The 16,034-nt window shown below is 36.0% G+C and overlaps 1 protein-coding gene across 5 annotated transcripts in view; it reads left to right on the forward strand.

Annotated features, from left to right (window-relative positions):
* Positions 1–16,034, forward strand: part of grh (grainy head) — a 207,590-nt gene that overhangs the window by 151,418 nt on the left and 40,138 nt on the right. For 4 of the 5 annotated variants that reach the window (XM_070108288.1, XM_070108289.1, XM_070108290.1 and 1 more), the window contains exons 5-10: positions 3,244–3,375; positions 4,441–4,932; positions 5,824–6,041; positions 6,557–6,719; positions 11,097–11,208; positions 13,246–13,340. In XM_070108288.1, the coding sequence (XP_069964389.1) occupies positions 3,244–3,375; positions 4,441–4,932; positions 5,824–6,041; positions 6,557–6,719; positions 11,097–11,208; positions 13,246–13,340 (1,212 nt within the window). The remainder of the gene's footprint in view (positions 1–3,243; positions 3,376–4,440; positions 4,933–5,823; positions 6,042–6,556; positions 6,720–11,096; positions 11,209–13,245; positions 13,341–16,034) is intronic. The other variant, XM_070108292.1, reaches the window with a different exon arrangement.

Below are 16,034 nucleotides of genomic sequence, written 5' to 3' on the forward strand. Positions count from 1 at the left end.
TCAATGCAATACTTATAGCTCCGGGGAATACAAAGACAAATTAGAAAAACACAAAAATTCAAAATTTAAAAATAGTTGTGATTTTAGTCTAAAGCTTGCTGCAATTGTAAATGTTAAGTCGTGAGCTGTGGCAACAATTAGTAAGCAATGTGTTCAATGCGCTCAGCTACAGATCTTAATTAATATCTATAATGCTGGCAGGTGCTTGCGCCTTGTCGACTACTTTCGAGTTGTTTGCTGCAATTTTTGACTTAAATTAGACATTTTTTAAATTTTATTTGGTGTTGTAAATTATTTTTTAAAATGCTTTTGCAATGCTTTAGAGATTATAAGCATATAATAAGGAAGTCATGTGGTATTTGCACACTATAAATATTCGTATAATTATTCTAAAGACGCTCTCTTTAGTTTGTTTGACTTTAAATGCCATCATAATAACAATGTTGCAAATGATCCTTGCGATTAGCGTAATTTGAAATTTTTCAGAATTATAGTAAAAATGATAAATTAGCTGACAACCTCAAGCAACAACAAAAAAATTCCAAACAAATACTTACTACTTTCAAATAAAACTAAAAACTCTCAACTAACAAGTTTCCGATAAAATATAATTTGCATATTAGACAGATTATTATTGTTATTTTTTTTTTTAATATAGTATGCGACTAATTAATTATTTTCGTTACATACTGTACCTCATTTTTATACTACATAAATTTTTTTACACTTAAAAATAATTTTTTATCATAATAACTGTCAATTCTATAATAATTTTTTATCATTATTATTTTTATTTTCAATTGAATATTATAATTTTTGTTATTGTTATTATAGTTTCGAATAATTTTTCATTAACCACATTTTGCTTTTTATTTTTAACATATTAATTGTTTTTCTGCAATTTTTTTATATTTTGCAATAATATTTTTAATAACGAGCCAAGATTTGTTGTCGCATTTTATGTTAATCAATCATAACAACAATTGCCGAAATTCGTCATTCGCGACTGACCCCAAAGAAAACGATTTATTAAAATCTCGAAAAAAAGCTTAAAAAAGCTCATTTCAATTACATGTTCACATAATGTCAACAACAACAACTGCCAACCCAACAAATTCATGGCATTAAAAAATAGACAAAAATAAATACAATAGATAAGTAGACAAACAGTAGCGCCATAAGCCGTACGTCAGTCCAATACTGCAAGACAAACGCGAACAAGAAGACAATACAATTTCAAAAGCGTGAATGGGGGGAGCGGGTGGATGACAGCAGCACACAGGTTAGAGGGCCTGCTATGGATTTTCATGACAATGAAACGCTGGTCCAGCACAATTAATCATTGCCACTGCGTAATTGCGGCTAACCAGCAACGGCGTTGGACTTGTATGCGAACAGACGGCTGACGGTTGGCTCTTGGCTATTGACTATTGACTGCTGGCCTTCCGCATTGCTGCAGCACGCAATCAGCGGGCAGCGAATGGTAGCGGCTGGCAGCGGCAGCAGTTGCATGTAAAGTGTAATCAACAACAACAGAAATAGCGTTAGCTAAGTATGTAGTTATAGCTAGGCTAGGCAACTAAGCAAATCAGCTACAAAATGTCAGCAGCGCCACTTCAGCGCCGATAATAGCATACACGAAACGTACATACATACGCATGCCTGAGCATGCATGTGGAACTGACTGATCATCCATCATAGCAAATTAATATACGAAATTATTTTGTTTTTACTTTTTGCCTTGTTTATGACAGCAGCAAAAATTGAAAACCAATTTTATTTGATTGCGCGACAGTTTTGATTGGATAGGCTGTGTTGCGTGGACATGAACTGCAATATGCAAAGCAGCAACAACAAGTATATTTAATTGTCACAATGTACAAAAACAGACAAAATTTCAAGACACTTAATTAGCATGAATTGGACAGTTCAAACAACTGCGGATTGACTTTTTGTTGCTTATTTAGAAAAATTGCATAACTCCATATGACATTAGTTTGGAAAACAAATAGTTAGTTTTGCTTGTAAAATTATAGCTAACAGAGACATAATAATTTTCGTTCATCAGAGTTCGTATATAATTTCGGATTTTGGATTTATGGCTGTCAGAGTCAGTACTGACTAAATGCCTTTGCATTCAAATCTCTTAATAATCAACAAGTTGTTGATGTTTTTTAATCGGGCAGTATAATTGCAATCAGTTACTTGCGCAAACAGCACTCAAATGCAAATCGCTTGCAATTTGTTAATGAAGTCGTATTATATGTGTTAGCGAAGTTGTAATTAACAGTTATATATTGCATTTTTATGCAAATAAGGCCCTTCGTGAATTAATTAAGCGCTAGATCACAAAAATTTAACAGGCCAATAACTCATTTATTAAAAAAAATAGTAATTTTTGAAAAACAAAAACAGAAAAATATACGTAATTTCTTAAAAGCAGTAGCAAGTAAAAAGCTTTTTGGAATGTGTATTTGTAAATTTTGGCGCTAGTTGTGGAACTCTTCTTATTAGTATTCTTTAAATATCAGTACAATAATGAAAACTTTCCCGAATGGCCATTTTTGTTACAATATATATCTTCCTATACTTAAGTATATTTTTCAATATATTTGAAAGCTTTCAACTTCTTTGTAAAAAGTATGTGTTTTTGTAGTAAATATTTTTTTAATTACATTAGTTTCATGAACTTGAGGTTCAAAGTTTTACATCTATGAAAGCTTCGACTAAGCTGCTGTAAAAGTTTTAGTTGGCAGCAAACGATTTTTTCTAAAATTAAAATTATTTTATTAAATTAATGCTCGAAAAAAGTTATATGACAATGAAAGCTTCAACTAAGCATTTGCTGCTGTAAAAGCTTTCATTAATTGAAATAATAATAAGGCACTACCTTTTAAAGCATATATGTTGTATTTTCCCTAAATTTTGTTTCTGAAAATAATTTTTGAATTTTATAATTTCATTTAACTTTAAGTATATAAGTACCGTTTCCGTACAATTTTTTCTATAAGAGTGTGCGTGTGTGTATCGACGTCGCTATATTTCCACTCTATGTGAATTTATGCTGTGCTTCTCCTTGAAAATATATCCACAATGGTTTCATGTTTTCATTTTTAATTGCCTCAATTTTTTTCAAACTTTTATTTCGCCTACTGCCCCCCAAATCCCGCCAACCACCCAAGCAACATCATTTCCTCCTCTTCTTCAGTGAATGCACTCAAACAAGCAAATTCAATTTCACAGGTTTTAGTTGTGCAGTCACCGACATCACCAACACACACGACCATACAAATTAAAGAACCGCCAATTAGTCCTGGAAGCCCAACAACAGACACAATGTACGCTGCCGGTGGCGGCACACAAATCTACTTGCAGGTGAGTGTTAATGAGCATAAATAAAAAAGGCGAATTATTGTAAATACTAAGAAACGACCGCAATGACCAAAGAAATGAGTTAGTTTAGTAAATTAGAAACGAAATTTATTCACAAAAAAAATGTATTGATCTATAAGAATGCAAAATCGAGTTCTTAATATTCACACTTGGCGGAAACGGCTTTAAGCAGAACTTATAAAATCTTACAAAGTATGCAAATTAATGAAAAGCAATCAATAAAAGAACAAAAGCAAATCGCAAACCAAAAAGACACTGCGCACGCGCGAGCTGCATCAGCATCTTCGCCGCTAGTGACCTTCCGTCATTTGACAAATTACCAAATTATTAGCGGATAATTTCACTTTTTAACGAATCTGGTCAGGGCAACTTTTGGGAAAATATACAAGTGAACAACCAGCTGCTGCAGTAGCGCCAAGGAGAGCATGAAACATACTACATACGAATATATATGTGAATAAAAAACTATATACAACGGCAAAAATGTGGTATCAACCATAACAGAGAATCTTAGTATATTCGGAATCGAAGAACCGACGCCGAGCGTCGAAAGAAGCAAAGAAGTGCAAAGTTAAAAGATCAAAAGCAGCAAGTGTGGTTAATGGCCAGGCAAGGTGGATGGAGCGACCCGCCGCCGTTTGATTAAGCGATCGATTTTTGTTACTTTGACAACTTGCAGCAATTAGCACGTCAACGCGTAACCGGAATTTGGCAATTTCTGCGCTTGCGCGACCGACGGCACACCTACGATTGCCGAAAGCCGCAAAACGAAATGTGTGAACGTAAAGTGCAGAGTGTTAAGCGGATTATTGAGCCGGCCATTGATTGCATATAATATATGCAATTATAAACAAATTATGTTCTAAATATACACACACGACGACACACTGACTTTGACTAACTAATGTTTTATATATAAATATTTACTAATTTGTGAAACTGAAAACTAAATATATATTTCATTCTTATCTTTTTCACGTTTGTCAACATAAAACCGTTAACCAACTAAAACTACATTTCGACAAAAATGTATGGTATGCGAAACAGGGCGCTCATCAGTCCAATGCACCCGGTTCCGCTGGCGGTCCAAATAATGTGAATGTCAACGCGCAGACGCCCAGCCCTGGTCCCTACATCACACCCGACGGTTATGGCATGTACACCACGACACGCCTCACTTCGGGCGGCCCCACATCAACCTTCATTACAGAGCCTTATTACCGCGAATTTTATACCACAGCCACCACGGCCGACACACAGACTGGCTATGGACAGGCGCCACGTAACATTGTGTATGGCGGTGCTGAGAGCGAGCCACCACATCCGGGCACTACGTATGAGGGACGCTTCACCACGTCCGCAGCACCCGTAACCAGCATGCCATCGCACACCGCAGCCAATACGGGCGCAATGAAGAACGGTACACCAGTGTATGCTAAGACCATCACGGCTGCTGGTCTGACCGTGGACTTGCCGAGTCCGGATTCGGGTATTGGCGCTGATGCGATAACACCAAGGGATCAAAATAATATACATCAGGTATGTGTGTAGTAGATGTGCATACAAATATAATTACAGTAAATTGCAATTTATTTATTTTTTGTTTTTGTTTTTGCTGCACAGTTATTCGAAAGTTTTGTGAAAGCTCTTAGCAGTGGCGTAAGCACACAAGCTTATATGAGCTTTTGACACTCCGTCCTCAACTAAAGTTGTACCGCAATATTTAACTATCTGCCTCTTTTACTCTCTCTCTCTCTCTGTCTCTTTCACGCTATTTCATGACATCGCCATTGCGCCAAGCCCAGGCTGTATTTTCTAAAAAGGACTTCCGAGCTTTGGACTCGTATTTGAGATGAATGAATGTGTATGTTTGTGGGTATTTCGTTTGTGCAGATTTTGTAGAATTTCTATATTGTTACTGTAGTTTTGTACTGTTGTTTTAGTTGTTAGTTTTGGCAAAGATTTGTCGCACTTTACTGAGATTTATGATTTTGGTAATTATTCCGAATTGTGTTGTTATTATTGTTGTTGTGCTTGTATTTGTTGTAATTGTTGTATAGGCATGTGTGAACTGTTTGTATTTGGTTTGTGTTATCGTTATGAGGTTTTCGCTGGTTGTAATGTTGTTGCTGTGTGCTTTGTCAGTGTGTTGCTGTATATTGTTGAGTTGTTTTTTGTGATTTATGAGCGCTGTTATATCTTCTAGTTCTCTTCGCATTCACGATTATCTGATGGGGCCATTGCTGTAACCGCTGTTCCATATCGTCGCTATTGATTCTCTGTTTTTTTTACAACCTAAATTCTAGAAAATTCTCATCAAAAATTTATACAAAGTTCTGCTAATTTATGTGCACACATATGTACTAAATAATTATTTTTTCCTTTATTTCTTTTCATAATTGTAACATCTCCTGTCCTGCCTGTGTACAGTCTTTCGACTACACAGAGCTTTCTGGCACATTATTGGACAGCAATGGCGGCATTCCAGTTTCGGTGAATAGCATACAACGCGGTGCCGTGAGCGTCCATGGACAAAATAGCCCGACCACATCGTTGGGCGGCTCGACGCCGAATGGCGCTACACGCTCGAGGCCATGGCATGATTTTGGACGACAAAATGATGCGGATAAAATACAAATACCAAAAATGTAAGTACCGAGTTATTTTAATAATTGATTTTAGGGTATGTGATTAAAAGTTTTAAGCTAGTTGTTTATACTTATTTGATATAAAACAATGATTTTCGTTAAAAACAAAGTTAAAAAAAAAATTCTAAAGATTTTTGTATATTATTAAACTCTGAGCGTCTATGTAAGCTATTTAAGCCTGAAAAAGGTCTTGCTTTCACAACTATTTCGAAAACGTATTACAGCAATCTTTAAAGAAAGCTTCTGCGAAAGCTCGAATTTATTATGTTAATAAAACTTCTTCTTACAATATTTCCAAGTAATGAAGAAGTTTATGAATAGTAAATATTTGTTTCAAAAATTTTGAAATGAGTCTTTTTGAATAAAGATTAAAAATATTTGAAAAGTATGAAAAAGTAATGTCTAGGATAATTTTACAAAACAATCTGAAAATAAAATTAAAAGTCTGTTTATGTTCAGATAGCAAAAATTTAAAATAATTTAATTTTTCTCTTGCTTTTCCCTCTCACTTGCAGCTTCTGCAATGTCGGCTTCCGCTACCATCTGGAGAGTCCAATCAGTTCATCACAGCGACGCGAAGACGATCGCATCACATACATCAACAAAGGACAATTCTACGGCATCACTTTGGAATATGTGCCCGATCCAGATAAGCCCATCAAGAACACAACTGTCAAGGTAAGTGCACATACATACTTACATACATATACACTTACTTACGTATATGGGTAACCCAGGAAGAAGCATGAGAAAGTTAAACTTAAGCGATCTTTTAAGCAAATTTTAAGTCAATTTTTTTTTCCTATTTAATAAATGCATAAGCAAGGGCAAAGAAAGTGCAAGGGTTACAATTTTAATGATGATTAATTGTTGTAGACAGCCACCGATCAGTTTAACTTAAGCGCAATATCTATACGAAGATCTGTGGGCCGATTTGTTGCGCTCCCGTTGCACGGCTTATCCGTATTGCATATCAAAGTACCAGTTGAGTGATTGCGAGAGGATAAGAGTGAAGAACGAAGGCAGTAGGCAAAAGGATTGCGCGCGAGCAAATATTTGCCAAGTGGCGGCGCAACCCTCCGGAAGGAATATGCCTGCAGTGTCTTTGACGATCACGTGATGATGATGATGAATGATAGCTGATGATTTGTACATTTTTTATTATGCCACTTTCTTAGTTTGTTTGTCTTTGCGTCAGCATTTGAATATCAATCAGTAGCAAATGCAAATACGAAGTGCTTATTTCGATTACGTATACGAGCCGAATGCTGCAATAGCATTTAAATTTTGAATTTTAATTTTAGCGGCGCGGAGCAAATGTTTGCACAGGATCTGAACCTTAGGAGAACAAGGCTGTTCGCCTTAAGCAGCACTTTTGCATTTGTTTTTTTCTTTTGCTTCAGTTTTTTTAAAGTAATTCTATGTCGAGCATTCATCAATCAGATAAGACGACATGACGAATGAGCCGACAGCCATAAAGTGACGCACATACACACACACATGCAAATGCATACGGTCACAGCAGCTTTGATATGTGATATTTGAGCTGAATGATATGCAAATGCGCCGAGTGCCGAGGACCGCTGAAAGGCTTGTTGCGCCAGGATAACTGTCGGCAACTGTAGCGCTTCCATGCGTATGCTTACTGCGCCGTTACTGTTTTCTCGTCGCGCTTTCATTGTTATGTATATGCGGCGCTCAACGCTTCCAAGTAATTGGAGTCGACTGCCAATGCAGCATCGTATTTCCGTCCGTCAAATGCAAGAAGAACAACAACAGCATATTGTAATCATACAAAATTACCAACAAATATGGCTTGCAGCAGCTATGAATCGCAATTTGTTTATGCAACACATAACTCGTCGACAACACTCATCAAAAGCTGTGAAAACATTCAAGTAAAAATAATATTCAAATTGCCCGCGGAGAATTCGGGGAAATTGGTGAACCAGCATTTATTTACAGTTTTTCGGGTGTGTGCGTGTTATTTGCGCTAAATATGGCAACTTTCACGCGCGACGACCGAGTGAAATTCGCCCGACAGGCAATGTGACACTTTAGGAGTTAATTGGACCATTCCAAAAGATAACTAATATCTTGTAAACGCTGTTGTTAAATAATATTTTAGTTGTAGCCGCTGTTTTTTTTTTTTTTTTTGTTTTTTTGGTGTTTTTGTACGCATGCCGTTGGCAAAAAATAGTCTGTGCACGCAGGCGTTTGCAATTTTCACTTTGCTGTCATTTTCCGACGACACACAGTGGGCGATTCATGCGCAAGTTTTGCTCGCAGAAAATCATAAAGCATGTATGAGGTGTCTATAAGCTGTAAATGGTTTTGGTTTTTAGTTTTGTGGAAAGCAACACTAGTTGGTAGAAATTATATGGATGAATGTTGCAAACTTGAAAAAGTTTCCGATTGTGCTCTCCATAATGCCTTTGTGATCTATTGAAAAGTCATTCTTAATTCTTAATTTTGTAATATAAGCTTATAAATTTTCATCGCAGTTACTTCAAAAAAGCTACTATATATGTACATATATTACATTGCTCTAAAAAAATTTACTTGCTCTCGCCTTTGGGTCGCTATGAGATCAAAAATTTATTGAGTTGGTCTAACTGAATAATAAAAAATTGGTATTACAGAATAATAAGAATATACATAATTTTTATTAAAGCTTTAAAATCTTTGGAAAAAAAATTTATTAATTAATTTAATTTTTTTTTTTTGGAACTAAAATTTAAAAACTAATTTTTTTAATTAAAGAAAATTTAAATATATTTTAAGCACAGTCAAACTATGACAACAAAAATTAAAAAAAAAAAAACAACTTTAACTTAATAATTCAAAACAAATTAAATATTGTGTGTTAAGTTAAAATTTTTTATTATTTTTAATTTCAATTAAAAAAATATAATACAATTATCAATGTGTTGATTTGATTTCTTTTCAAAGAAATAATTTTTACATATATTATTTTCATAATGAAACACGCATCGTGCCACAAAGCTGCCTCCGAGTAGTCGCGCCCATAATTTTATCAAATTTTTAATATCAAATTGCTAGAAAATCGTAAGCCACCACTAAAGCAATTACAAGCAGTTAAATTTCTAATGCCGATTGTTGTGAAAAAAATTAATAATTTGCCAATAAATTGCAATAGTAAATATTAAAAGACAAAATAAAACAAAAAAATTGCATTGGAAATCAAGTTTCAAGCTTGATGCGTTTCTACACGCTCTTCAGTTTCTTGGCCGCGCCAACATTTGCCGCCAAACTTGCAGCCGCTTTCATTTTCCAATGCCCAGCGCGTTTCGGTCTACATCAGCGATAACTGCTCTCCAGCAACAACAAGCAACAGTCAATTGAAACCTAATGCATTTTTAGTGTTGCATGCTGCATTTGACGCATAAGTATATTAACTATTTACATAAAAATCCAATAAATTTGATTGCGCATAACGCCAAGAGCGGCAATGAATGCATCGGCAGCAGCACGCTGCGCAGCCATGAGGCGAAAGTGTCACAATTAATTTATGTTTGTTTTCCTAATGCGCCCTACTGCTCACCACTAGCATAGGCAGTCAACTGAGCGTCACAAGAAATTAATGCAAATTTTTAAAGATGCGCGCAGACAATAAAACAACCAAAGCAAAAAATATAGAAAAAACACTGTGAACTACTTGAAGATTCCCCGAAGTAAAAGGGGCAAAAAAACACCAAGGAATTAAAGGAAAACAATATTTTACTTCAGCACAGTAGCAAATCGGGTTAAAGAGATGCATAAGCAAACACATACACACACACACACCAGTATTTGGTAGTGTTGCACACCGCGCTCCCTCAGGTTCCTCAGGTTGGCGAAAAGGATGCGCGCGTGTGAGTGCTGCAATTGTGCGTGAATTTTCGAAAAAGCAAAAACCAAAAATACAATTCTATGCGCCAAACGTAACACTTTCTGGCTGCCGTCCTGAATATCTGAAAATAAAAATGCAAATTTGTAAGAAAAACGATGAGAAGACAAAGTCGGCGCATAAGAGCGCTGACTAAGGCAAAGGTGCACTCTTTAACCGAGGGTTGCGTCACACTCGTACTTTAATTTTCCTCTAATATATGTGCATGTGCAGGCGAGTGTACCTACATGGCCTATGTGTGAATTATGATGATGATTATTTTTTGACTTTTGAAAAGGGCGCTGAACCATGTATTTCACAACAAAAGTATAACATGCCAACACACACCATGTCGCTCTTTTTATACTCTTTTTATATTCATATGCACATAAATATATGTATAAAATTACAATAATAATGCATCTTTGAATGGAGCAACCCACGTGGAATTGTTGTTACGACACAACGCGTATGCCGAAATTTCTTTTGAGCTAGGGCAAAGGGGCGATAGGAGCGTTGGTAGGCATGTGCGCTTGCGCAGAGGCTACCCACATAAATTGTAACAGAAAAATACCGTTTGCTTCATAAATTCCGAAAACACCATAACGTATCAAGCAATTGCATTAATTTTCCTTTCATTCGTTAATTGGGTTGTGAGGATTAGTAAAGAATAGCCGGATTAGACGCAGCTAAGTACGACTGTGGAGAGAAATAGTTTGAGAAAAATTAAAAAAAAAACCTTATAAGTACAATATTTACAATTTTATAAATACCAAATACCGCTGTATATTTAAATTTTTATTTATTAATAATAAAAAATATAATTAAAAAACTTCGATCAAAAATTACAGATTTAATAGAGAAAGCAATTTTTTTTTAAAGATAGGTATATTACTTTATTTACAGTAAACCGAAAAATAAATTATTATATTATTTTAAGGTATAAAATAACAAATATTACAAATAAAGCATAAGTTTAGTATAGAAAACTTTGGTTAATATAAATAAAAATATATTAGTTTTTTTTTAAATAAATTTTACTACTTATTTATTTTGTATAACATTTTAGTATTAATTGTAAAAATAATTTAATATTTTGATAACAATTTAAAATTTTTAATATTATATAGTTTATTAAAATTTTGCAATTCTTATTTCATCCACAGAGCGTTATTATGCTGATATTCCGTGAAGAGAAGAGCCCCGATGATGAAATCAAAGCTTGGCAATTCTGGCATAGCCGGCAACATTCGGTTAAACAGCGCATTTTAGATGCAGGTCAGTCGAGTATTTGACACTTAAACTTTTTGAAACACACACAGAAAAACTCACGTTAAATTAAAAATCGAATTGTTTTAAAAAAAATTTTAACATGGCAACGCTTTTTTGCAAAATAATTTTTACAACACAACTCTAAACCATATTTTCCACAAAAAAAATAATTTTTAATTTTAATAAGTTTAACAAAAATTAATGTTTAAAAGAAATAATCACTTTCAATAAATTTTCAAAATTAAAAAAAAAATATTATTACTAAAATTTCATTTTTCATTGTTTATTAAAAAACTCTCCTGATAAACTCCAAAACAAATTTCAAATAAAAAAAGGTGTCTCTCTTTAAAATGTTGCTCACTTGACTCGCCTTACAACATCTGAGCTGCAATAAACATGCATTTTTCCTACTTGCAACAACGCACATTTATCATCAGCGCTGAGCTGTCATTCTTATAAAATGATTGTGCTTGCTGTTATTGTCTAGACAAATGCGTTTCTGATACTCATTAAAAGTAAAAATTAACAACTTGCCGCATCGATGCTTATCAGCAGCTAACTAAAAGCTGAATAAAATACAGAGGAATCAAAAGCAACACTGCCAATTTTGCTAAGCTTCGCACACACTTTTTCCTCACTTCCCCTCCGTTTCTTAATTCGCTGTAAATTACAAAACTTTATTGAATTCTAACTATTGATTGTGAAATGTTGAAGGCGCAACGATTTGCCGCCACTGATAAGCGCCGCGATGCTGGCCACATGAGCGGCCTTTCGATCGAAAGGCCAATTGTGTGTGTGCGCCCAAGCACTTCAGTCAAAGCCATACAACATTTTCAAAAAAGCGCGAACGTGCCACATGCGGTTGGGGCTGGCTGGGGATGTAACGGCGTTGGCTGACCGCCGCTGTAATGTACGTATGCGCACTACACAGTGTTTTGTGCATGCTTACCACAATGTGGCTAACATTTACACATTGACTCTCTGCATTGTTGCAAGTTTTATGCCATTTTTCATGCCCACCAGCTGCGTTGCCGGAGCGTTCATGCGCGCTGCTAATTGGGTGCTACGCGTGCGCATATTCATCCATTGGTTTTATTGAACGCGGACGCACACGCAAACACAAAGCCACATACAGCATGTGGCATGTGGCACTTTGACTAAATTGACAAATGTTGTAATTTTCATATGAGAATATTTAATTCTACAAATACTTATGTTCTTTGCGGCCCCCCTATGCGCACTGTCGCACCACCCTCGCCTTCAGCTCACAGGCGCCTGCTGTTTATCAACTGTTATGTATTGAATATGTGTGTGTGTTTAATTTATGCCACATGCTGCTTATAAACATGTGGCATTTAATGAGTGGTGCGACTCATAATTTAACGGTAAATGTTAAATTTTATAACTGTTATTTTGTCTTACATCTCAGCGAAGACTTTTTGTTCTTTGTCAAGCCACAGAGTTTCGCAGTACAAAAATAAGCAACAAAAGCTGAAGCTTAAAGCTCATTTATAAAAAAAATAATTCACTAATTAACAGTACATGCACAATTTTGTTGGTATGTAGTCGTTAAAATTATTTTTTAGAGACCAAGCAAAAAGTTGCAGCTTCCAAACAAAATAAAAAAAATTTAAACCTGTACAAAAAATATAAATAATATTTGTATAACTTATTTTTTAATATTCAGATTCCAATACTTTTCCTATTTTTATTATTTAAGAAGAAGAATGAGTAGATAAAAAACATTTAATTTCATAAATTTTCTAAACAATGTTTTTTTTCTAATTATTTTTATAATTTAAGGGTTGTCATAAGTTTAATTCTTTTTTGTATCAGATTCTATTGACAAATCTAGAAAAAAAGCTACTAGAATTAGCGTGTAAATTGCTCTCTACAAAGATCCCTTAATAGCCAACCGATATAGTCATTTCGTTTAAATACCTTTATATCCGCTTAAAGTAGTCATTTACCTCGCCATTTTAAATTTTCCCGCTCCCCATGCGACAATTATTAATTAGCTTGTTGTTGTTGCCCTACTTGCAGATACGAAGAATTCCGTCGGTCTAGTTGGCTGCATCGAGGAGGTCTCCCACAATGCCATCGCTGTCTATTGGAATCCGCTGGAGAGCTCCGCCAAGGTAAGTGCCCCACACAACACAATAAGCATGCGCTTAAAAATTGCAATGCTTGAGCGAAAAAAGTGCAATAGTTAAATAGCTGCTTGAGTTTGCGAATGGGAGCGGCACCGGAAATTGTCCCTTCATGACAGCAGCTGGCTCGCACACCAAGCTACCACTGATCAATGGTCGCAATACCAATTAACTGGCAAACAAATTAGCCCGGGGCGTTTCAGCGGCAACAACACCGCCATTACCAGCATCCACGAAAGTAACCGCTTTTGCCGGCAATGAATAATTACTACAGCCGCTCCAACTGCGGCTGCCGCTGCTGCTGCAGTTACACCCTGCCGCCTAGCAATTATTCGCCGTCGCGCGGCCTAACACCGCAGACGTTGACAAAGTTGTTGGCTCACAGAAATGCAGATGCAGAATGCGCACCGCGCGCTAGCTACCGCACACTTACATAATGACTACTGTATACGGTAGCTGGTAGCAACCAAAGTGATCAAAGCGTAGAGCAATTGATAGCGCAGCGCAGGCTGTTGGTGCGGCGTGGTCCTGGTGTGGTCGCCCCGCACAGTTTGCAGCCAATGAATTTAATGATAATGAAAACCCATAAATATCAAAAAGCGATTAAAGCTAATCAAGCTTAATTGCGAATTTCGCCAAAGCACACACACACACATGCGCGCACACTCACACACACAGCTAAGCAGCGACCAAAATGTAAAAAAAAAAGTTATTGCATCACCGAAAGCGTGCAACCTTCCAACAACAAACTAGACATCCGCTTAGACGCGCTGAGGTGATCACAAAGTGCGCATGCTCATAACTTATAAAAAATATCTCAATTTCCGTCTGCGTTGCAGTCGAGGCAGCCACCGCAGTGTTGCAGGCTAGAAATCTTTGCCGCGCCACCTCAACCAACGATCAACCGGCAGTGGTGTTATTACAAGTTTGTTGCTATTATTGTTATCGCTACCGCTGTCGTTGCGTTAAGTATAATTATTGTTTTCGCATTTGTGTTGTTACTCTTGTGCCGCTATTTTATTATCTAAATTCGACTGCAGGGTGGAAAGTAATTTCGCGCATGCGCGCTGTTGCTACTTGCAGCATATTCTTATTAGCGGCATGCGCGCTGTTGCTACTTGCAGCATATTCTTATTAGCGGCGCGATGCTGTCAACGGCTACTGCTTTTAGTATTGGCGTGTTGCTTTTATAGCTTATCTCTTTAGCTGCGCTCTTCTTGATGTATTTGGTGCTACGTTTGAGGCTTTGATCTAAGCATTTTGTCACTTCTCTCACAGCTGACAAGCGTCGAATTTCAATTTTCATTGAAAGCAACAATACAATTGAATTCACTCTCTGATGCAACAATTTCGATCTGATATCAAGTGCAACATGCGCTCATTGGCTTTAGCCACTAGCCAGTGTGGGTGAAGTTTTTGGTTGAAAATGTTGCATGCAATAAAGCATTGCTAAGCCAAATGACTTTTGCGGTTAGCATATGCAGGAATTTCATTTCGACAGCAACCTCTTTGGCAATAATTCAATTTTGCTTGTGGTCTCTAGAGTATCAAAACTTTGCACATGCATAATATCTCGACATTGAAGCATATAAAATAAAAAAAATATTAAATTACAAATCTGCTATCCATTCAAATCGTCGCTGAAAATTTTTACTGCTGCCACGAATTATGAAATATTGTAAGAAAAAAAAATGTTTTGAGTACAAAAACTTTATTTAAATATCAAATAATATCTTATTATATACTAAAAAAATTTTTAAAAAGTATTTGGAAATTATATATCAATATTTTTTGTCGCAAATTTGCTTCTAACTCAAGCCACATGCACTCAAACGCATACTCAAAGCTGTATGAAGCGCGCTAAATCGCTTTTATTTGCACAGCAAGCTCTCAGCACAGTATGCCAAAAAAATCAACAGCCAAAGAGCTAGTAATGCCTGTGTATTTGAAATTTAATATTTTTTACAAATTTTGTATGTTTTTTCACACATTAGCACCTGGAAAATGCAATGGCGCGTACAACAAAAACGCTTATGAGAAACGCAAACAAAATATTAACCGCAGAAAAAACCCACTGTGAATTGTTTAGCAACAACAATGCGAAATGTTTGTTTTAGATGTTTTTTGAATTTTTTGAAACATTTTTTTATTTTTCTTTATTTTTTTCCAACGCCAAAGCAGCCATTGGCAAACAGTTAACTCTATTCGTGCAGCGTTTGTGTGAGTTCATTTTTTACACAAGCAAGAATAAGCTTTGAATTCTAATTTAATCACAGTAACTACACACATGCATTGCGCGTCAGCAACAACTCCAGGCGTCGCTTGGCTTAAATTAACGTTCGCGCGACTGAGACTATTCGATATTTCGTGCGCCATATTTTTACGCTTGCTGTCTCTGTTGCGCCGCGCAATTGGTTGGCTGACAATTGCTGGCATTAAGCATATAAGCACGTAAGCACATAAGCAGATATGCATACACAAGTGTCACACAAATTCATACACATAAGTACACGCATGCATTTGGCAACGCTGTCGCACAGAGAGATGTGTCGGCCATTTGAAAAACGCATGCGCGCACTTTTTCACATACAAATTAAGCATTTTGAGCTGCGAAATACTTATATACGCAATTAAAATTAATTATTTAATTAGGAATTCAAATTAATAAGCGCTGGTAAATAA

Source organism: Bactrocera oleae, chromosome 4 (assembly GCF_042242935.1).
Source record: "Bactrocera oleae isolate idBacOlea1 chromosome 4, idBacOlea1, whole genome shotgun sequence".
Lineage (NCBI taxonomy): Eukaryota > Metazoa > Arthropoda > Insecta > Diptera > Tephritidae > Bactrocera > Bactrocera oleae.